The sequence below is a fragment of the Lactuca virosa genome, chromosome 3, assembly GCF_052849685.1.
Source record: "Lactuca virosa cultivar CGN04683 chromosome 3, Lactuca_virosa_CGN04683_v6, whole genome shotgun sequence".
Taxonomy (NCBI): domain Eukaryota; kingdom Viridiplantae; phylum Streptophyta; class Magnoliopsida; order Asterales; family Asteraceae; genus Lactuca; species Lactuca virosa.
The window spans coordinates 124,947,075-124,970,403 of NC_136428.1; the positions used below are offsets into that span (position 1 = coordinate 124,947,075).

Sequence of the window (23,329 nt, forward strand, 5' to 3'; positions counted from 1 at the left end):
TTGTTACTTGAACAAAATCAAAGATCAACATTGACAAAAAAAATGGGATAAGAAAATAACAACATTAAAGTCATGTAACATGCAACTATCCCCAAAACTCAAGTTTCTCTCAAGAAACCAATTTCACGAGTTTGATTGTTAGGACTTGAGTATGAATGAGCATACTCCAAACATAAAACATATTGTTGTGAATGAGCGTATTCCAAACACAACTATTGGGGAAGATGTAAGAATGAGCGTATTCCAAACAAACATCTCACAAGTCCAAATCATAGGCTAGGAATTCATGAACCATCACATGAAAACCACACAGTGGTGGTGGTGGCAGTTAGAAGTGGGATGTTGTGGTTGTAGAAAGTGTTCTTGAAGGCTGACTAAAAAATATAATTAATTATTATTATTTTAATATCAATCTATAAATAAAGAGAAAATATCATATCACACCACACCACAAGGATGTATTATGTTAATGCAACGCATGTGGATGCCACGTAGGTAACAAGGAGACTTTCTTTGGTCAACGTCCAAATCGGCTTAAGAGACCCCTTAGTTTCATCCAGAATGCCACATAAACAATATGGACATTGTTATCGGTATAAAAAAACACAAATATTAATATAATTTAAACCTAAAAGATAGAGTTCATAGGGTTTTAAGATGGGAAAATGACATATGAGGGTAATCATCATTGCCACTTTGTTCATGTTTAGAGAACTTTTTTTTGTACACATTTGACCATTTAATTTGTTAAATGTGTTCACATATTACCATTGTCACCGGCTATTTTAGGTAACAATGGTAACATGTGAACACATTTAAGAAGTTAAATGGTCAAAATGCGTACAAAAATAGAAATCGCCTAAATGTGAACAAAACAAAAAATTAATTATTCTGATAAGTCATTTTCCCACTTTTAATAACGATTTTATTTTTCATATTTATTTGTATTATTTTTCCAAACTTTATTTTTAAAGTATCCATAATGATTGATTACTTATCCCATTTATAGTCTTTTGATTCGACAAATAAATTTTCTACTAATTTAGTTTTAGCAAAAACTTATTATCATAATTATTAAGTAAATATTAATCAATTCTAAACTTTACTTTTTAATTAATAAATATGTTTTTTTTTGTGAAATGTTTTATATAGCCTCCTATATATTTTTTTCTTTTGTTTTTAAGCATATGTAATATTTTTAAAGTAAATAGGATCTAACAACAAAATTAAATAACTGATGCAGCCCAAGCTCATGATCTTTTAGGGTTTCCTTCGTATTTAAGCACCTCTAAACCCATTTTAGGGTTCACAATCAACCTCCAAACCCTCTTTCACCTCAGAAAACCCTAGCCTTCGTCCCTTGCTTGGTTCTTGGCCATTTTGGAGTATTTCTTGGTTTGGAGAAGAATAGAGGAAGAAGAAAAAGGTGATATTTGGAAGAGTCTTGCAAGTAATCATCATCATCATCATCATCACCTGAAATTGCTTGTGGACCATTGTTAGTGTCAAAGCTTCCACCTTTATTGTTTTGTGTGGCTACACCTAAGTTTTGTCCCACTTTTCTCTTTGGTTGAGCAAGTTGGAATGAATGGAAACCATAATGTTGGCACTTTATGGGTTATAAAGGTCCTTAGAGTGCCATGAAGTTCAGATCTAGTGAATGGTTGGGTTTTGGAACCTTGCATGAAAATTGGATGATCTTTTCTTCAATATTGGTCCCAAATGAGATCTAGACATGTATTGGACATATATGCCCATAAAGCATCAATTTTTAAGTGTATTATGGAGTTATAAAGCCTTTTGGAAAGTTAGGGTAAAAGGATTAACGAATTAAGGACTTAAATTGTTGGATTTTTGGCTTTAGACTGTTCTCATGATGTGAGACATAGATATAGGGTCTTACGACGTGAGGGTTGAATGATCTCGTTTTTATTGAGCTTTTGAGGCTCACGGCATGAAAGAAGGTTGCTCACGTCGTGAGGTCAACTCATGTGACTTTCCTTGACTGAGTTGGCTAGGTTGAGTCGAGATGAGTTGGAATCGAACCAGGTGAACTCTTACGACGTGACCAAGGGTTGGTCAAGACGTGAGGCTGAATATTTGACATATTAGGCTGTTGACTTTGACTTTGACCGTTGACTTTTGGTTTGGGTTAACTTTTAGTCAATCTCTATTTTAGAAGGTAGACTTAGGGTTTGCCTTGTGTGGATTGTTAGGAAGTGTTTAACACTCATCATTTGGCTAGAGAACAGTTAGTTGTGGTCGACGCGATTTTGAGCTGAGTGTAGGTGAGTCTCCTCGCTATACTCGGGGGTCGAAGGTACCAATGTCGGCCCACTGGTTTATGTTATATAGGAAAAGCAGGGGGTGACCCCTGGCATCTGTATGAAAGACCTGGACATGGCTCTCGACAAATTGTATGTAAGACTAGGGTATGGACCTTGACAGTTATATGTAGAATGCTAGTTGTTTATGTGATACTTGCATAGAAGAACAGAAAGTGGCTCTTGACACTTGTCTGTAAGACCCAGGGTTTTGGCCCCCGTCTTGGAAAGGGAAGACCATGATACGACTCATGGCATAATGGTAAGACTATGGTTGGCATATAACAATCTCTATTGTATCTATGATATGTGGTATTTTGAGAAACCCACTAAGCTTTGTGGTTACGATTTTATGTTTATGGTTTCAGGTACTTCCGGTACGAAAAGGAAGAGTCCCGCGTGACTGCACTGCATCCACCCGAGTTTTCCGCATTGACAATTTTCAATAGTTACTCTGATGTTTAAATAATATATTCATTTTGATCAGTTTTGGAACAACTCGTTTGTATGGTTTTTTGTTTAAAAAATGAAAATTTTACTATGAATTGTTGGGACGTTACAAAAATTATTACAACTTTTTTATACTTTTTAATTAGAAGTCTATAAACTTTTTAAATTTTTTAATACAACGTTCTAAACTAGTATTTAACGAAAGTATTTTAAAATGTTACAAAAGTATTAAATTTTCATACAAAATCTATGAAACGATTTAAAAATGTTGTAAAAGAAAGTTACAAATAATTGTATGAAAGTTATAAAAAAAATTGTATGTAAACGTAAAAAAAAAAAAATTAAAAACTTATAAGAAAATTTTAAAACATTTAGAAAATATTTGAAAATTATATGAAAATATAATAAAAGTTAAAAACAATATAAACAAAGTTTAAAACATTGTATTAGAAAAATCTATAAGAAAAAAATATCATAAAAATATTGTAAGAAGTTATAAAAAATCTTAAAAATTTATAAAAAAAATTGTTCATATTTAGACAACTTTATTTTTTTATACATTTGACCATTTAATTTGTTGAACGTGTTCATGTTACCATTGTCACCTAAAATAACATGTGACAATGATAATATATAAACACATTTAAAAAATTATATATATATATATATATATATATATATATATATATATATATATATATATATATATATATATATAATTGTTTAAACGTCAACAAAGATAAAAAAAAATAAATCCCAAGACAAACCATTTTCCCAATTTATGAAAAACCCTTAAAAAAATCTATTATGCTGTAAATCGAAAATTGTTTTACCAACAGTGGTGGATACTGGATAGGTCAGTACTTCCCGACTTCCTGTTGTTCCCTGGTATTGTAGGTCATGCTATATGTACCCACAATTTCATCAGTTCCTAGTTCCTACTTGCTACCAAACTGCTCTTCGGATCATCTTGTTACCAAAAATGGCTCTCTGTAATCCACCAACCCTTTTACATTCATCGTCTTCCCGGCCTCAATTCTATTCCAACTCCAATTATATCCTCGTCCGACGAATGCCGCGAAGATTTCTCACCATATCAGTGGCGAAAAATTCAACAACACCGAATGCTGATAACAACCCAAAACCCACAAAATTCGTCACGTTTTTGGGTAAAGGCGGTTCTGGTAAAACCTTTTCCGCCATATTTGCTGCTCAGGTTCCATTTCTTACTTACTTCCTCTGCATTTGTTCCAAAAGTTAGAGACGAGTGTTCAGTTTCTTGCTCAATTGATTGATGGATATCCATTGATCTTAATTGGGATTTAGGTCAACCTGGGAATTATGTAAAACAGTAATTGTTGGATTCGAATTGAATCGAGTGAAAACCCAAAAGTATCTTCGATTACATAATTTCAATATGGTATGTTGATTAACTTCATCTCTTCACAGCATTATGCAATGGCTGGGCTTAAAACATGCTTGGTCATACACTCGCAAGATCCCACTGCAGATTATATTCTTAACTGTAAGATTGGAACAACTCCTGTTACTTGCAATGACAATCTTTCAGCTGTCAGATTGGAGACTACAAAAGTATGTTTTTCCCCTTGTTATTTTAACTTTTAATAGATGATATACTTATTGTGTGTTTTCACAATAATAGATGATTCTTGAACCACTTAATCAATTAAAACAAGCTGATGCTCGTCTCAATATGACACAAGGAGTCCTCGAAGGGGTGGGTATGTGACCATTATCATTTTATTCCTATAAAAATTCAATCTTTTCGTCCTTTTTCCATGATTATAATATTTATCTTGATGAAATTGTATGCAACATTGTTGAGTAGGTGGTGGGAGAAGAGTTTGGCGTTCTTCCTGGAATGGATACAATCTTTTCAGCATTGCAACTTGAAAAGCTTGTAGGATTTTTAAGAAACAAAACTCAAAAGAATAGCTTTGATGTAGTCATATATGATGGTATAAGCACTGAAGAAACAATAAGATTGATAGGTGCAACTGGTAAATCAAGGTTTTAAATCTCTCTTTCTCGGTTTCTCCCTCTCTATTCATGTATGTATGTATGTATGTATGTATGATGATGGTGTATTATAATCTTGTGTTTATGCCAGATTGTATTTGAGATTTTTGAGAAAGTTGGCTGAAAAGACCGATTTAGGTCGGTTGGCGGGTCCCTCGATTATCAGACTTGTAAATGAGGCCTTTAATGGAGGCACTAGTAGTTCTGGATTCAATGGGCAACTTAGTGGAGAAATATGGGATAAATTAGAGCACATGTTAGAGGTATCACATTCTCTTCTTTTGATATTCATCTTTCCAAAATTAGGTTTATGCTTAACCTATTACAGAAATAAATTGACCAACAACCGAATCAGTTTTAACATGTGAGGAGTTGGGTGGAAAGAATAACAAGGGCAAATAGGTAAAATGTGGTGTCTTAACTCTTAATACATTAAGCCAGGTTTGATTCTATGTATGCAGAAAGGGTCATCCTTCATTACAAATCCAGAGTTATTCGGGTGCTATTTAGTGATGGATTTGAACAATCCAATGTCATTAAATGCTGCATTACGTTACTGGGGATGTGCTGTTCAATCTGGAGCACTTGTTTCTGGTGCATTTGGTGTGACAAATTCAAGTTGTGGTGAAGAATGTCTAGAGAACGCCAAAAAGACGTTTTTGCCCTTGCCTTTTGCGTCATATCCTAATGTTTTGTTTAAAGATCCGTTAAACTGGGAGGGTATTTTGGGAAATGGACAAAGTAATGATGCACGAAATCTTCTAAGTGGATTGGAAAGTAGGTCAAGTGGATATTTGGAATTGCAGCCTGTGACATTTGATCCAGCAAACAAGTCTGTTACACTTCTCATGCCTGGTTTTGACAAGTCTGAAATAAAGTTATATCAAGTAAGGACAAGTTTCTTTTTATATCAACATACTTTCATTTATTTGTAAAATTGGGAAATGAAAGGGAAAAATAGAGGGCATTTTTGTAAAAAGTTAGGACTTAATTGATGAAACCTCATTAGTCATTTCCCATAATTTCTTTATCAAGTCGTTTTTTCTGCATTAAGTCTAAAAGAAAAAACAATTTAGAATCCTATATGATCTTGTTGACTTTGACTTTTAAATTATGCAGTATAGGGGAGGATCAGAGTTATTGATTGAAGTTGGGGATCAAAGACGTGTTATTTGTTTACCATCTAAGATTCAAGGGAAGGTTGGAGGTGCCAAATTTATAGACAGAAAGCTTATCATCACCATGCGTAGCTAACAACTATTCTTGCTTCAAGTCTTTGATGAAAACTTTGTTTTTGTATTGTTTACTCTATATACATCGATAGTGAATCCTGGAAAATCATTAAGTACACTAGTGTACAATGAGTTATATATATAAACCACATGGGATCGGCTGCTTTATATTCATGAAAAACATTTGTTACAGTCCTCTCTTTTCGAGTATTTGGTTTGTAACATATAAATGGTGGATAATGTGTTTGTGCCCTTTTCATTTGGTTTTGTTTGGTCTTGTTTTATGGGTTGAATCACATCAAATGTTATCTTCTGTCATTCATTCTTTGGAAAGTACGGACCATATCTCTATTGTTACATGAGACAAAATTGGACAAAGATTGACAAACTTTTTAGGGTTATTTCCAACGACTATGATGGGTTGGGGGGCATTCACGTCTTTTGCTTCAGACACGAGATACGAGATGCAGAAAGAACTCATATTCCACATTTTTGGGTGAGACAAAAAATTCCGTAGACATCAATCCCAATTCTAGTCTCTAATGCATGTTAAACTCAATAAAATGTCAGTTTTGTTATGTTATGTCATGTCGTGTATAACAAAGAAGACTTATAGTTCAAATGGATTTTTTTGGTGAAAAACATTTGGATAAAGATGTTATTAAAGAACTAAGTAAAGCCACTTTCACACATTAGCATGCATATGTACACGAATTCAACTACGGAGTCAAGTACTTGTTATCCGAGTACATGACCTTTGTTTTGGGAATACTTTGATATTGCTTGGGTGAGACTGTGGTTAATATCACAACCCCACATAGCATGGCTAACCCGAGCCCTAAACCATTAACAATCAATGACTCGTTGCAGTGTTTCAATACAACTCCCTTGGTTTGCAAAAAAGTTAGCTTCTCAAGAAGTCCGGTTTCAGCTGTCACCACGGCTAGCCCGTATGTGTAAAGACCAAGAAAAACATGCCAAGGCAAAACCCGTATTCTGGTCATTCGTGCTTCGCCTCTATGCCAAAAGGTTAGGAAACCCATCAACCACTGCATCGACAACAAAAATAAAAACAAGGTTTTTCTCAAAATAAGGTGAAGATCGTAAATTTAAATATTAAAATTGTACCAAGCACATTAATAAAATTAAATATGTAACAATAATATTACCGATTTTCTAGAGTTTGTTTGTTTGGATGAAATAAAATCGAACAATCTAGGAATAAAATGGATAAGATAATGAAATAAAGAAAATGATAAAAATGGTTTGATTATTTGTAGTAATGAAATTATTTTTCATGGATGTAAGCATGTTTTAAAAACAAATTACATGGTGGAGTAGTGTTAATTCTTACAAAACGATGTATGAAAGGTAATGGGTAGAAAGTGTTGTTGTCCAAATTTGACGGGGTGAAAGTGATATTTTACAAACTAGATATATGGAAAGGGCCATTTTACAAAGTAGATGGTGGGAAGTGACAACATACGAAAGTCTAGGGACAAAACAGGTTAATATAGGAAGTCTTGTGGCCAAAATCGAAAATAGCTAGGAAAGTCTTGTGGTAAAAAAATGAAATAGAAACCCCTTGTGGCAAAAGTGTGAAACACAAAAACTATATTATTCCCGGCCAAAATCTAAGATAGAAAACTCTTGTGGCAAAAATATAAAACAGAAAAACTATACTATTCCTAAGAACTTTGTTTTAATATATATAATAATTATATATCTTATACTATACCATAAACCATATTAGTCATATCTTGAAGTTTAAGAGGTATAAGTTATAAAGCATTCTGTACAAACCAATTATACATAAATAATTCATTAATACTTGCCAAAAGTTTCAAGACTTGAATTAAGGAAAGTAATTAAGTAATTCAATTTGGAGCAAAATGAAAATTTTAAATATTAAATTCATGTATATAAATTTATTTATATTTCTTAAAATAGACATCAATATTAATTAATTTACATCAATGGTATAAAAAACAATAAAAATATAAAATATAAAGATAAATATTTTATTTAAAAATGGTAAATTTTTTATTACATAATAGCTAATGATAAATTTTAATAATTATTTCTCCGTAAGAAAATTATTCGACAAAAAAACTATTTATCGCCGTCGCTTTGCGCGGACAGACATCTAGTTATATATTATATGTAATAGTTATATATATTATATGTAGCTACCATGTATACTTCAACGCTCTATATATATTACTTAATTAAAAATTAAGGATTTGTTTATTTATTTATAATAAAAAGTTAATTAAAATTAACTAAATCTCATTAAAAGTGAAGTATGAATATGATAAAAAAAAATATCTCCATATTTATCATTACATTATAAAAAAACTAAAATTTAATTCAATTAGAATCGTGAAACATTTTAAAAAAAGAATTATGTAAAGATTAGTTATATTATAATGTTTCATTTCATTACGAAGTTTGATCCTAATACGTACATTAAAGATGTTTTACATAAAATAGAATTATAGAAGCAATAATGGAGTGTTGTTTCACATGTGGTTCTGGAAAGGGACCGTGAAAGCAATAGCTTGACATAAACATTTCTAATAATTTCATGCTACTCTAGTCTCTTACAAGAAAACTCTCATTCAAAATATAAAAAATATATATGTGTACATTGATAAAAATACAAATAGCAAATTTTTTTTTATCTTAATAGTTAACACATTTTTTAATTAAATACACATTTGTATTTTATGTCTATAATAAGCATTCTACTTTCTTATTTTATTTTATGCCAATAATAGGCATTCTATTATAAGCATTCTACTTTTTTCAAAAAGCTCAACAACTTTGTCAAATTGCTTTCTTTTTATATAAATAAATCCAAACGATGACTTGAACTAATATCTAATGAATCTTTTTTGACTGCTAATGATTTTTAACAAAGACCAAAGTAAGATACTTGTTGAATGTCGATCAAAACTTTTTACGATTTGTAGATAACAAATAATCTGAATTAGAATCTAATCTGTAATTTTTTATAAAATAAAAGAATTTATAAATACCTGAACTCCAAAAAGAGAGACAGAGAAGACCCATCCAAGAATGCAAGCTATAGAAATTAGCTACTACCCCTTCTCTCCCTTGAAATTTTGTCCAAATCCCAAATATCGCACTTGTCAATGCCACACCTTGTAGCCATAAATGCACTCTTTTTTTTCTCTTTCTTGAACCAGGCAACCATCTATGCACCAATATTGCTGCAATTTCATCCCCAAAATTAACAAATAAATTCATTACCTTTTTTCAAGAAAAAACATGGGTTTTTCTCACCTCAAGTTCAAGAAAAAAGGGTTGTCATGAAATTAAAATTTTGAAAACTTTTAAAAGAATATCATGAATTTGGATCTAATTCTTGAAGATATGTTTGGAATTACCCTCTCCGCTTATGAGAATGAAACCAATCACCATCAATAAAGGATGCAGAACCTGTTGATATTATGACGAAAGAAACAGATTCATGAGCTCAGATACAAAATGCATGTTCTAATTACATAGATGAAGAACAAAAGCTGGAGATCTTGAGTGGATTAAGACTCAATTATTAAAGAAACAAAAGAATGTGGGATTTGAAGGAATTTGCTTACAGAGTAAATGAGGTCTCGGTGAGAGAGTGTGTGAGGAAGGAAGCTGGCGGTGAAGTAGAGAGCCCAACTGAGAAGAAGAATGGCGACGAGTGTAGCAGAGAGCCTGGCGACTAAGAGGAGAGAGAAGGTGGGTTTAGCAGTAGCAGCTTGGGATGTCAACGGGGGCAAACGGGACGGGGAGTGCATCCCCCACCCCCGCCCCCGAAATTTCCCCGTACCCCCGCCCCCGCCCCCGCCCCCGAAATGTTCAGTCTTCCTACCCTTAAACATAATTAGTAAAAAACGATAAAATATAGGGACTAAATATGTGAAAACAACATTATGTTTAGGTTTCTTGGGACTTTGTTTTAACACTAATCGACGTCCTCTTTAATGCCTCTCTCCTGTTGTTTAGTCGATACCGTCGGCTACACATCCTCTAGCTGACACCGTTAGGTACCCACCTTCTAGTCGCCATCGACGAGGTGCTTTCCATTACTGTCAATTCCCTCTCACTTTTCTCTTCCCCTACACCACGTCATCATTTCTTTCACTTGAGTTCGGTTTAAATCCTATAACTGACGTGAATGTTACATCATCATTGTTACCACTATGGATGACTAATAATAAGACACCATGATTAATACCATTTTCTTCCTTAAATTCAACAACACCATCTCCATCTGTCAGCCTCACCCTTTCCCCCTCTGAATCGATGGTTCTCGACCATATTCACTTTCACTACCCACCCCTTTACCTGTTCTTCAGCGTTCAACATGTATGTGGGTATGTTGGTTCAATGCTGCAAAGTGGTGGAGTAAGCAATAAAATTTGGGTTCAAACACAATGAGGCGATGGTGGTGACACTCTCACCGAAACAAATGCAGGTCAATGACACTCTCACCGACAACAACTATGCAGATTGGTCCCAAGAGATGATGAACTTTCTCTTTTCCAAAAACAAGGTAGGATTTGTTGACGGTTCCATTCAGAAACCTAAGAAGAACTCGGAAGACTACATGGCATAGATGAGATGTGATGCTATGGTAAAAGGCTGGCTCACGACAGCAATGGAAAAGGATATCAGATCTAGTGTAAATTATGCTAACACAGCCTCAGAAATATGGTCTGATCTCCTTCAAAGATTCGGAAAAGAAAGCGCTCCTCGAGCCTACGAATTGAAACAAAGTCTCGCTGCTACTCACCAAAACGGAAATTATGTATCTGCATACTACACTGAACTCAGAGGAATATGCGATGACATGAAAGCTACCCTACCAATACTTAGATGTACATGTAATGGCTGCACACGTGACATCGGGAAAAGCCTGAGTCAACTCAGGGATAAAGAGAAGCTATATGAGTTTCTTATGGGTCTTGACAACGAATTTGCTGTCATCAGGACCCAAATACTTGCAACCAACCCAATTCCCAGCCTTGGAAACGCATACCACCTTGTTGTTGAGGAAGAAAGACAAATAACTATAGCTTCTAAAAAGAAGCCCTCAATGGAAGCTGTTGTGTAACATCCTGTTTCAGATCGTCCGTGATTTGGGTTCGTGGACTACAACCCGGGCATGAGGAAGTCTCGGGGTTGTGACGAGTTGCTAGGAGCATAGGGCATCTCGTCACCTTTCCGAGGATATGAGATTCATTGGAAACAGAGTTATATCGAGGAAGCAAAGGAAGTTTGAAGTTATGGCAGGATAAGTCCTTTATTTGAAAAAGGTGGCAGCGGAGTACGCTGGGCGTACGTGTGTGTACGCTTAGCGTACTCATGTGCATGATTTTTAAGCGGAGCCACCTAGTACGTTGGGCGTACTAGGCACAGAGTGGAAACCCTAACTTTGGATGTGTCCCTATATAAAGAATGAGATGGCCTCATTCCTGGCCATCATCCTCAGTCAATAAACCCTCTAAAACCTTAATCCTTCGATCATGGAGCTTGTGAGTGCATTTGAGATCCTTAAGTGATATTGGTGTGTTCTTGGAGTAAAGAAGGAGCTTTGGAGAAGAAGGAGTGAGAAGTCCAGGCCTTGGATCTGAGCATATCTGAGTTAGAAGCTTCATATAGAGGTATAAAGCTTCAAGCTTTCTCACTCTTTTGTTTTGAGCATCATATTAGAGTATTTTAGGGTTTTGTCCCAAAAGGTGGAGACCTTATGAGATATTGAGCTCCAGAGACTATGATCAACCCCTTTGAGTATAATTAGTGATGTAATGTCATAAAAATCCAATCTTGGTCGTTGGAATCAAGCCATGCATGAGTTATGAGCTTTTTGAGATAAGAGAGTGAGTGTTTTGGGGTTTTGTGACCTTTTCAGCCATGCAAAGGCTTAAAGTCTCTGACTTTATGGAGTAAGAGCCATTAGGGAGTCCAGATTTGGGATTTGAGTTAATGTCTTAACTGATTAAGACCAAATGAGTAGAAAGAGTGAATCTGGGGAGTACGCTGAGCGTAATTCCTGTACGCCTCGCGTACTGCTCTAGTGTCCCCGATGGCCAATCTAGATTCGTGAGTACGCTGAGCGTACCAAGAGAGGTACGCCCCGCATAACCTCACTGAGGACTTTTGGGCTAAGTATCATTTTGGGCCTTGAGTGTTGGGCCTGGAGTTTGGGCTTGTTGCAATAGAGCTTTGGACTAGAGGAATACATATATGTGCCTTGGGCCTTTGAGTTGGGCTTGCCTTTCAGATTTGAGATTTGGGCCTCGGGAGATCCCATTTATTATTGGGCCTTGGTGGGCCCAATGGCTTTTAGGTCATTGAGGGGCTGGTTAGTGGACTACCTTTAGACCTAATGAGTGAGAGTTTGGACTTAGTTCCTAACTGGGTTAATTGTGGGTTTGGCTTAGAGTTAGAGGCCGGCGTGTACATCATCATTTAAAGGGGTTGTTCATCATCTGAGGTGAGTCTTCTCACTATACTTAACCATGTGTGGTATCTATGTGTGACCTGAGGGTCTTATGTGTTTATATTGAGTACTGTGATATCCTGCATTATGTCTATGTGATTTATGTTGTGTATTATTTTGAGCTTACTGAGTTAGGACCGGAGGGTCCATCTGATTTAGGATCGGAGGGTCCACCAGAGTTGTGGGACCGGAGGGTCCCACTGAGACACATTGACCGGAGGGTCTTATCGAGTTATAGCCTCGAGTGGCTAATGAGCTGTGTGTGGTATTTTGGGGAACTCACTAAGCTTCGTGCTTAACGTGTTATGTGATATGTGTTTCAGGTTTTTCTCAGGATCGCGGGAAGGCGCCGGCTTGATTGTACACACCATAGAAAGAGTTATGTTTTGAGGATCCTGGAGTCTTAATTAAACAATTATGGAGTTGCGATTTGTAAGTTAAATAAATGAGATTTTTGTGAAATGTGTTATGAGAATTATGTGATTTAAATGAAAAAAATTGGTTTGAAAATTTACGATGTTACATGCTGCTTTCAAGACCAACATCCCGCCTCGACGGGAAGGAAACAAAAGTCAACGTCGTGAAAAACCCGGCCAAAAGGACACCAAGCCCACTGATGTTGCTGATCAACATTGTAGTTTTTGTGTGAGTGACGAACATTCCCGATCAAAAGAATAGGCTACCCAGAATGGTGGCCGGGAAACCGAAAACGACAAGAAACAAAGTCAAAGGCAGCATGCATTGAGACCAACACCAGCCCCATTCCAGGTTTAACAACTAGCCAATATGAAACCTTCTTAAAACACTTTGAGGAGAAGGGAGGTACCATCAAGGATGATACGAAACCAACGGCTTACATGACAGGTAAAAGGGTTAGTGATGATGATTGGGTGGTGGACTCCGGCTCCACTGAACACATCACCCATGACATCAATATTCTTGAAAACAAAACCAAAAATAATTTTGAAAGCCCAGTTCTTATTCCCAACGGTGAAACCATACCCACTGAAGGAAAAGGGGAATACACTATGCCAAGTGGAACCAAATTAAAAGGAGTTTTACATATACCAAAATTCACTTGCAACCTTTTATCTGTTAGCCGTTTAAGCAAGGATCTCCAATGCGCTATAACCTTCTTTCCTGATTTTTGTGTCATGCAGAAACTCTACACGAGGAGCTTGATTGGTGCAGGTGAATGCAGAAAGGGTCTCTACCGGATGGGAGTGATTGGGAGAGAAAGAAAAGTTATGACGACGACAACCGACACTTGGCACAAAATACTAGGCCACGCTTCCGGTGAAAAGCTTACCAAATTAGTTTCCTTAATAGTTTTTTGTTCGATAAATCTTGTGATTCTTGTTCCAAGGCGAAACATACTAGGCTTCCTTTTTCTAGTAGTGAAATTAAAAGTACTGATTGTTTTGACTTGTTGCATTGCGACATATGGGGCAAATATCATATTCCATCTCTTTCTGGTGCTAGCTATTTCTTGACTATTGTTGACGATTTCAGTAGAACCGTTTGGGTTTTTATGTTAAAATTCAAACATGAAGCTAGCAAACACTTGATAAACTTCCACAAAGTCATCAAGAATCAATTTGGAGAATGTGTTAAAAGGATTAGGTGTGACAATGGTGGTGAATTCACCTCAAAGGACATGCTAAAATTCTATAATGAACAAGGAATCCTCCTTGAAACTAGGGGTGAGCATTTGGACCGGACCGGACCGGCTCTTGGACCGGACCGGTTATGGAGAATTTTGTGGACCATGGACCGGACCGGATGAGTCGTGTCCGTGTCCGTGTCCGTGTCCGGGTCCAGGTCTGGGTTTTCCAGTTTTTGGACCCGTTTGGACCGGTACAACTTTAATTGCATAGAGTATAAGTAATCTACATTGATGTATATAATATTATAACTTGCAAAATTAATACGTTTTCATTTCATGCATAACTAATCTACATTGATGTATAATATTATAACTTGCAATTTGCAAAAATTAATTTTCCAAATAAAAGCAACTAAATGTTGGAAAAAACCGCAGGTCAATCCGACTTAAAACGAATGAGTTATGGGTGTTTAAAAAACGTCACAGATTACAAAATCTTGCTGAAAAGCTGAATTTTTTCAGTTTTGATAGCTCTACTTTGAAGGATTGTAACTCAGTGCTTATAATACCAAAATAAACAAAATTATAGTCTAAATTCATCTACAAACTGTAAACTAAATGTTGGAAAAAACCGCAGGTCAATCCGATTTAAAACGAATGAGTTATGGGTGTTTAAAAAACGTCACAGATTACAAAATCTTGCTGAAAAGCTGAATTTTTTCAGCTTTGATAGCTCTACTTTGAAAAATTGTAACTCAGTGAATATAATACCAAAATAAATAAAATTATAGTCTAAATTCATCTACAAACTGTAAACTAAATGTTGGAAAAAACCGCAGGTCAATCCGACTTAAAACGAATGAGTTATGGGTGTTTAAAAAACGTCACAGATTACAAAATCTTGCTGAAAAGCTGAATTTTTTCAGTTTTGATAGCTCTACTTTGAAGGATTGTAACTCAATGAATATAATACCAAAATAAACAAAATTATAGTCTAAATTTATCTACAAACTGTAAACTAAATGTTGGAAAAAAACCGCAGGTCAATCCGATTTAAAACGAATGAGTTATGGGTGTTTAAAAAACGTCACAGATTACAAAATTTTGCTGAAAAGCTGAATTTTTTTCAGCTTTGATAGCTCTACTTTGAAGGATTGTAACTCAGTGAATATAATACCAAAATAAACAAAATTATAGTCTAAATTCATATACAAACTGTAAACTAAATGTTGGAAAAAACCGCAGATCAATCCTACTTAAAACGAATGAGTTATGAGTGTTTAAAAAAAGTCACAGATTACAAAATCTTGCTGAAAAGCTGAATTTTTTCAGTTTTGATAGCTCTACTTTGAAGGATTGTAACTTACTGAATATAATACCAAAATAAACAAAATTATAGTCTAAATTCATCTACAAACTGTAAACTAAATGTTGGAAAAAACCGCAGGTCAATCCGACTTAAAACGAATGAGTTATAGGTGTTTAAAAAACGTCACAAAAATCTTAAACATGTCCAACCGGTTCTAAACCCGGTAAAAACCGGACCGAACCGGGAAAAAAACCAGACCGGACCGGATAGAAATATTAGAACCGAGAACCGGCCCGGGGGTCCAAAAAAACGGTCCGGTCCGGTCCGGTCCACCGGTCCAAATGCTCACCCCTAACTGAGAGAAACCCTAATCGCCCCCTTGAGCTTTTGAGAGAGTTTTGAGCCATTGTTTGAGATCTTTGGTGCATTTTGGTAGAGGGAAGGAGGATTCCAAGCAAGGATTGTGAAGAGGTGGTTAGATCTGCTGCTTAGACATCTAGGAGCTTCTATTCAAGGTATAAAGTTCGTACCTTTCTCTCTTGTATGGATAGATCTCATGATTTTAAGAGTTAGGGCTTCATTTCCATCTTATTTTGGGGACTTTGAAGGTTTTGAACATCTTCTTAGAAATAGACATCAGATCTGGACCTTGTGAGGTCCCTAGAGTCGAAAGTCCCCTGCTTTATTCAGCCATGATAGCCCCTTGAATGAGAGACTTCTTCTCAAGCTTGTTCTTGGCATTTTTAGCCCTTTAGTGCCATGCATGAACGTAAAGCTCGAGGCTTTACGTGATATTCAAGCCTTGAGAGCTTAGATCTAGAGTGTGGGAGAGTTTTCTGCCTTGAAATCGTCTGAATACAAGTTGAGACTAAATGGACTCGCCGAGTTGATGAGCCGACTCGACGATCTGACTAGGGTTTGTCCCGATGAACTAGATCATGCGATAGCTCGGCGAGTTAGGGGTTAACTCGACGAGCTGGACCTTCATGGGGTTACTGAGAATCGATGGGACTCGACGAGTCGCACGAGTGCACTCAGCGAGTCTGGTCAATTTGGACTATTGACTGGAATTGACTTCTGTTGACTTTAGGGTTGGTCAAATGAGTAATGGAGGTCAGGGAAGGGTATGTAACGCCCGTAGATCCGGGCTAGTCAATCTAGAGATAATAGGGGTCGAAAACGACTTTTCGACAAAAGATTATTTAGAATAAATAATCTTAATGAAGTTGTAGAATATGTCTCAAGGGTTCCGTACATATAAAGAACGCCGAAATCCGAGTTATAACGAAGAAGTTATGACCCGTCGAAGTTTCGCGACGGAACCGGACGATACCGGGAAGCGTAAATAGTGAATTTACGATAGAGCGAGTTTTAGCCTTAGCGATCTAAACGAAAGTCGTAGCATACGTTAAACCGAGAGCGTCCATAAAAAGAACGCCCAAATCTGACTTCGTATGAGGTAGTTATGATTTTTCGAAGTTTCGGCTTAGCGGTGTACAGCCCGAAGTTCGAATATTAGATCAAGCGGTTTTTAGCCGACACAACCTAAACGAGAATCAAAGATCTCGTTAATAGTAGCGTAACGATAAAAAGACAGACGAAAACGAACGTCGGCTGAAGAAGTTACGGATGTTTAACGGACCAATCCTGTCCCGACCTGTTAAAAATATAAAATTTAAAATAAATTCAAAATTAGCCGACGGAGTCTAAACGAAAGTTATAGAGTACATTCCCGCCTTCACGTAGATATAAAGAACGTCAAAAACGGAGCTCATACGAGGAAGATACGAATTTTTGAAGTTCGGAGTCGGATTTGCGAAGCTGAAGAGAGAAACGATGACGTGGCAGCATCTGGACCCTCCATCGCTGATCAGTGCACGCTTCGGATTCGGACACGTCTCCCTTCGCTACGCCTCGCGTCCGAGGTTGGTACGCCCAGCGTACCTTCGCTTCTTATCCATCCGAGACCGAGTGCGAGCCAGCTGGATCCTCCTGGCAAGCTTATCCGAAGCTACGCGGCGCGTAGCTGCTGACGCCCAGCGTAATCCGAGAGGCTTCGCCTCCTATAAATATATGCGAAATTTTCCGGAAATTTCACACCATTCTCTTTCTCTCTCTAAATTACTTTCTCTCTCTAGGGTTTTGAACCCTCCCTAAAGTCTAGGTGAACCCCTAACACCCGAAGGAAGCCCCGAGGCTCCCGGAGTCTTGAGAAAAAGGGTCTTCTGGTTCGGAAACGCTGCTCCGAGCAAAGCCCGATTTTTAAGAAAACCCGCTGTAAGTGAGCTACGTCTACACAATTTTTAATATAACTTTTAAATAATTATAGTAATGTTGTTAGGTCCTTAAAATAATTATTTGGGCTATTATTATGAGTTATATTGAGTGTTATTTAACGCTTATATAATAGTAATAATAGCTAGATTATTAATTAGTCTCGGCGAATAATATACTAAACTCTAGTGGTAATAATACTAGGTTTCGTCGAAGGAAATTATTTTTAAGAAGTGAAGCGCTGTCTGAGTTCAGAATCACTACCTTTTCAAGTGAGTGCATAGTTACTTTCATCTTACACATATATATGGAGTATTTTATTTAAATTACGTGCTATGTGTGCATATTGTCTGAATACTTGTTGTCTATGCTGTGTGAAATATTTTTATACATGTTTTAAATGATTTAAACGGTATATGTATTTTATATCTACAAATATGTTAGATATAACATGGGTAGATGAATGATGAGGGACGAAAACTAATATAGAGGAACATTGGTAGTGTGGACATAGTGCCCTATAGGTGGACATTGGCAGCAATGGACCTAGTACCCTATAGATGAGCATTGGCAGATGCGCCATAACCTGTAGATGTTTTTGGATCTACGAGGTACTCTAAACATCCTAGCAGCTGCGCTCTAAGCATAATATAGGCAGCCGCGCCTAATAGTGGACATTACAACCGTGACAGTAGCGTTTAAAAGACAATACCGGCAGAAGCGCCTCATAGAGAATGTCACAATTCTGGTAGCTGCGCCTAAGTGATAATATTAGCAGCTGTGCTTGTCAACTGTGGCAATGTTGGACTTCGTGATATTCCTTAGGATAATCCTTAGGAATGAACGAACGAGGAAATAGCTGATTCTTAGGGTAGATCCTTAAGAGTAAATAAGATAATGGGGATGGGTAATTGGGTTGATTGTTTGATGTTTAAACATAATAATTATATTATTGTGGGTTGAAAACCCTATGTACTCACCAGGTTTCCCAACCTGACCCACTCAAGCTTATTTGTATCACAGGTGTCGATATGAAGCTACTTTACACTGAGAGATTTAAAAGAGATGTAGATCACTAGTGTAAATGAATGTAAGTTATGTTTATGCTTATGTTTCTGCATTGACGATGACATCCCAAGGTTTTGAAAATGAATAAAAATACATTTCTTCAGAAATGATTTGATAACGTATTTATCATGTTTTTCTGGGAACAAATTCCGCAACGTTTTTATTAAAAAGGGTACTCTGATTTTTATAAAGCATAAACAAAATCGGTCTTTTCTGGCCGTGAAAATGGGGATGTCACAGTTGGTATCAGAGCATTAGTTTAAGCGAACTAGGAATATGGATTTATTTCTAGACTTAAACTTAGAATGCTAAGTGATGATCATGAGGAGTGTGTCTGATAAATTTAGGTAATACACCTGAATAGACACAAGCACTAGCTTATTTAGGAAAATGCCTAATATGATTTATGTGCTAAATGATTTATGCCTTATATGCTGTTATTTGTTCGGATCATGGTCTGTTGCCGACCGGATCTGGAAACCTTATGTGTTTAGGATTCTAAACGTACGATTACGATATTAGAACTAGCATGTAAACGTTTCGTAGAGATAAGGATGATTTAAACGTCTATCCTAAATAAGGATCTAAATTCACCGTATTCGGTGTATAGATCAAGATGGCAAGAACCCGCAGTGGAGCTGGGAATGCGAATGGGAATAGGAATCAACCCCCAGTGATTCAGCAAATACCTGTTGTAGTAGAAGTTGCACCCGAGCCAATCACCATGGCTGGAGTACAAGCCATGATTCGGGTCATGTTAGCAAAACAAAGGGAAGAAATGAGGCAGATGTTGAATAGGGACGAACCTACAATGCCAGTTGAACAGCCCGAATTGAACGATGGGCAGTCAGAAGGAGGGAACTACAGTGGGACCGTTGGTCAAGCCAACCCACCAATAGTTCGTCAAAACAACCAGGATGACAGAGTCGAGAGGAATGGATGCAAGTACAAGGATTTTCTGACTTGCAAGCCATCGACTTTCACTGGAAAGGAAGATCCGATCGGGGTCATGGATTGGATCTCGGAGATGGAGTTAGCTTTCATGATGTGTGGTTGCAGAGGCAAACTACAAACCACGTTTGCGGTACGCCAGTTCAGAGGAGGCGCGGTTCGTTGGTGGAACACTCTGGGGAAGACTCTAAGCCCCAATGAGCCCGGAGTTTTTGGTGCAGTTCAAACGTAAGTACTGCTCAGCCCAAAATCTGCTCGAGCTAGAAAACCAATTCCTTACCTTGAAGAAAGGAAGCATGTCTATTGATGAATACACCAACAACTTCACAGAGAAGATGGAGTTCGCCTTGCGTCTTGTTCCGGATGAGCTGACAAAAATCGACAAGTACACAAAAGGACTTCCAGGGGAGTACGCGGTGCCAATGCGTCAGGCACCTACATTGGAGGCAGCTATCTGGGCTGCCAAGTCTGTTGAGGAGATGATCAAGGGAAGAGCCGCCAACAAGATTGAGGTTGGCGAAAAGAGGAATTTCGAAGGATCGGCAAGGCCCGATGCGAAGAGAAAGTCTAGTACAAGGAAGTTTAGAGGAGGAGGAAGTGAAGCAAGATGGTGCGAGAAGTGCAAAAAGAAACACTCTGGAAAATACGGTGAGGAGGTGACTTGTCTCAAGTGTGGGAAGCATGGGCATTATGCCAACGAGTGTACATTCAACAAAAGAGTGTGCTACGGATGTAACGAGGAAGGGCACTTCAAGCAAGACTGCCAAAAGAGAGAAGGGGCTACAAAGCCAAATGTGTCGCCAAAGCCAAAGGCGAGAGCATTTCAAATGATCCTTGACGAAGCAGGTAACAATGCAAGGATTCAGGAGTGAAGGCTTGATGTCCAAAGATCGAGTTATGAAGTAACCAAGGGATAGTAACGTGTAATGTAGCCTATTAGAGGCATAGTATAGGTTGAACTTGAACACCTATGTAATAGTTTCAAGAAATAATAAAACATTCGTTTTGTTATCTAATGTTTCAAGTTGTTATGTGATTTTCTTGTATGGTGACTTGGGTGAACTGCAAGACAATACTTGGGACGAGTATGAGTAGGTGTGAAAGGTAGTAGAGGCCTATACTACCGAAAGCACATGACTCACGTTTGGATCAGGGAAAGTCACAAGGTTACCAAGAAGCTAGTAATTGATTCTGTTTTATTCAAGTATGTCGTTACCATTGTTTCGGTAATGACTAAGAAGATGATTGTTATTCCGACCCTAGTGGTCATATCAAATTCAGTCCGACTACGATGAATATGTTACATGGTTCAGAGAACCAAGTTCGATGTGGCATCTGACTTAAGCCAAGAAGATTGAAGTAAAAGGTAATCGAAGCAGTATCGCGCTCATAGTTAAAGAAGTTGGTAGCTAGAAATGCTACATGTTGAAATGTGGTTATATCACATTAGAACATGAAGAAAAGTATATTCCATTCCGGAATTTGACTCTAAGAGACCTGAGTCTAAGCATTGCAACATCCGTTGAGAGGTCATTAGAACGCGACCCATCGGTCTATTGTGCAAATCGAATAACTTATCTTAAGATTGTTAACAAAAAGAAGCAGTCTCCAGTAAGGATCGATATTGTGACTTGAAGGTCATAATTTGGAGTCTAACGTGAGATAGGGAACAGGTGCAAGATCGAGCACCGCCTGTAGTCAAGGAGTCTAAGAGTTAGATACTCGTTCGAAGAAACATCAAAGTTAAGGTTATCACTTAGGATGAAGAGATAACGGATGGAGTCATCATGTGAGCCCTGTTTCGTTGATGATTCCGGGACGTAATCATCTTAAGGGGGAGATAATTGTAACGCCCGTAGATCCGGGCTAGTCAATCTAGAGATAATAGGGGTCGAAAACGACTTTTCGACAAATTTTAGAATAAATAATCTTAACAAAGTTGTAGAATATGTCTCAAGGGTTCCGTACATATAAAGAACACTGAAATCCGAGTTATAACGAAGAAGTTATGACCCGTCGAAGTTTCGCGACGGAACCGGCACGATACCGGGAAGCGTAAATAGTGAATTTACGATAGAGCGAGTTTTAGCCTTAGCGATCTGAACGAAAGTTGTAGAATACGTTAAACCGAGAGCGTCCATAAAAAGAACGCCCAAATCTGACTTCGTATGAGGAAGTTATGATTTTTCGAAGTTTCAGCTTAGTGGTGTACAGCCCGAAGTTCGAATATTAGATCAAGCGATTTTTAGCCGACACAACCTAAACGAGAATCGAAGATCTCGTTAATAGTAGCGTAACGATAAAAAGACAGACGAAAACGGACGTCGGATGAAGAAGTTACGGATGTTTAACGGACCAATACTGTCCCGGCCTGTTAAAAATATAAAATTTAAAATAAATTCAAAATTAGCCGACGGAGTCTAAACGAAAGTTATAGAGTACATTCCCGCCTTCGCGTAGATATAAAGAACGTCAAAAACGGAGCTCGTACGAGGAAGATACGAATTTTTGAAGTTCGGAGTCGGATTTACGAAGCTGAAGAGAGAAACGATGACGTGGCAGCATCTGGACCCTCCATCGCTGATCAGTGCACGCTTCGGATTCGGACACGTCTCCCTTTGCTACGCCTCGCGTCCGAGGTTGGTACGCCCAGCGTACCTTCGCTTCTTATCCATCCGAGACCGAGTGCGAGCCAGCTGGATCCTCCTGGCAAGCTTATCCGAAGCTACGCGGCGCGTAGCTGCTGACGCCCAGCGTAATCCGAGAGGCTTCGCCTCCTATAAATATATGTGAAATTTTCCGGAAATTTCACACCATTCTCTTTCTCTCTCTAAATTACTTTCTCTCTCTAAATTACTTTCTCTCTCTAGGGTTTTGAACCCTCCCTAAAGTCTAGGTGAACCCCTAACACCCGAAGGAAGCCCCGAGGCTCCCGGAGTCTTGAGAAAAAGGGTCTTCCGGTTCGGAAACGCTGCTCCGAGCAAAGCCTGGTTTTTAAGAAAACCCGCTGTAAGTGAGCTACGTCTACACAATTTTTAATATAACTTTTAAATAATTATAGTAATGTTATTAGGTCCTTAAAATAATTATTTGGGCTATTATTATGAGTTATATTGAGTGTTATTTAACGCTTATATAATAGTAATAATAGCTAGATTATTAATTAGTCTCGGCGAATAATATACTAAACTCTAGTGGTAATAATACTAGGTTTCGTCGAAGGAAATTATTTTTAAGAAGTGAAGCGCTGTCTGAGTTCGGAATCACCACCATTTCAAGTGAGTGCATAGTTACTTTCATCTTACACATAGATATGAAGTATTTTATTTAAATTACGTGCTATGTGTGCATATTGTCTGAATACTTGTTGTCTATGCTGTGTGAAAGATTTTTATACATGTTTTAAATGATTTAAACGGTATATGTATTTTATATCTACAAATATGTTGGATATAACATGGGTAGATGAATGATGAGGGACGAAAACTGATATAGAGGAACATTGGTAGTGTGGACATAGTGCCCTATAGGTGGACATTGGCAGCAATGGACCTAGTA

The 23,329-nt window shown here is 37.4% G+C and overlaps 2 protein-coding genes and 1 pseudogene across 3 annotated transcripts; 2 read left to right on the forward strand and 1 right to left on the reverse strand.

Moving 5' to 3' along the window:
* Window positions 1-3,622: 3,622 nt before the first annotated feature.
* On the forward strand, window positions 3,623-6,276 carry LOC145166516 (P-loop containing nucleoside triphosphate hydrolases superfamily protein). Its single transcript, XM_079085519.1, has 7 exons — window positions 3,623-3,990; window positions 4,224-4,367; window positions 4,438-4,512; window positions 4,624-4,805; window positions 4,906-5,077; window positions 5,276-5,701; window positions 5,934-6,276. Exons 1-7 carry the CDS (start codon window positions 3,682-3,684, stop codon window positions 6,066-6,068), a joined length of 1,443 nt encoding a protein of 480 aa, XP_078941645.1. The 5' UTR covers window positions 3,623-3,681; the 3' UTR covers window positions 6,069-6,276.
* Window positions 6,277-6,704: 428 nt separating this feature from the next.
* On the reverse strand, window positions 6,705-9,810 carry LOC145166518 (putative transmembrane ascorbate ferrireductase 4; annotated as a pseudogene). The gene is made up of 4 exons (XR_013740579.1): window positions 9,670-9,810; window positions 9,460-9,511; window positions 9,088-9,282; window positions 6,705-7,095 (listed from the first exon to the last, which is right to left on the reverse strand). The product of XR_013740579.1 is annotated as a putative transmembrane ascorbate ferrireductase 4 (transcript).
* A 908-nt stretch (window positions 9,811-10,718) lies between these two features.
* Window positions 10,719-11,174, forward strand: LOC145164007 (uncharacterized). The gene has a single exon (XM_079082740.1). The coding sequence runs from the start codon at window positions 10,719-10,721 to the stop codon at window positions 11,172-11,174; it is 456 nt and encodes a 151-aa protein (XP_078938866.1).
* The last annotated feature ends 12,155 nt before the right edge of the window (window positions 11,175-23,329 follow it).

Excerpts from the sequence above, each read along its gene's own strand:
- LOC145166516 (XM_079085519.1), top strand. The coding sequence starts at position 3,682 with ATGTACCCACAATTTCATCAGTTCCTAGTTCCTACTTGCTACCAAACT. Across the intron at positions 4,806-4,905 it reads GGTGCAACTGGTAAATCAAG|ATTGTATTTGAGATTTTTGA; the intron begins GTTTTAAATCTC and ends TGTTTATGCCAG. Across the intron at positions 5,702-5,933 it reads CTGAAATAAAGTTATATCAA|TATAGGGGAGGATCAGAGTT; the intron begins GTAAGGACAAGT and ends TAAATTATGCAG.
- LOC145164007 (XM_079082740.1), top strand. The coding sequence starts at position 10,719 with ATGGAAAAGGATATCAGATCTAGTGTAAATTATGCTAACACAGCCTCA.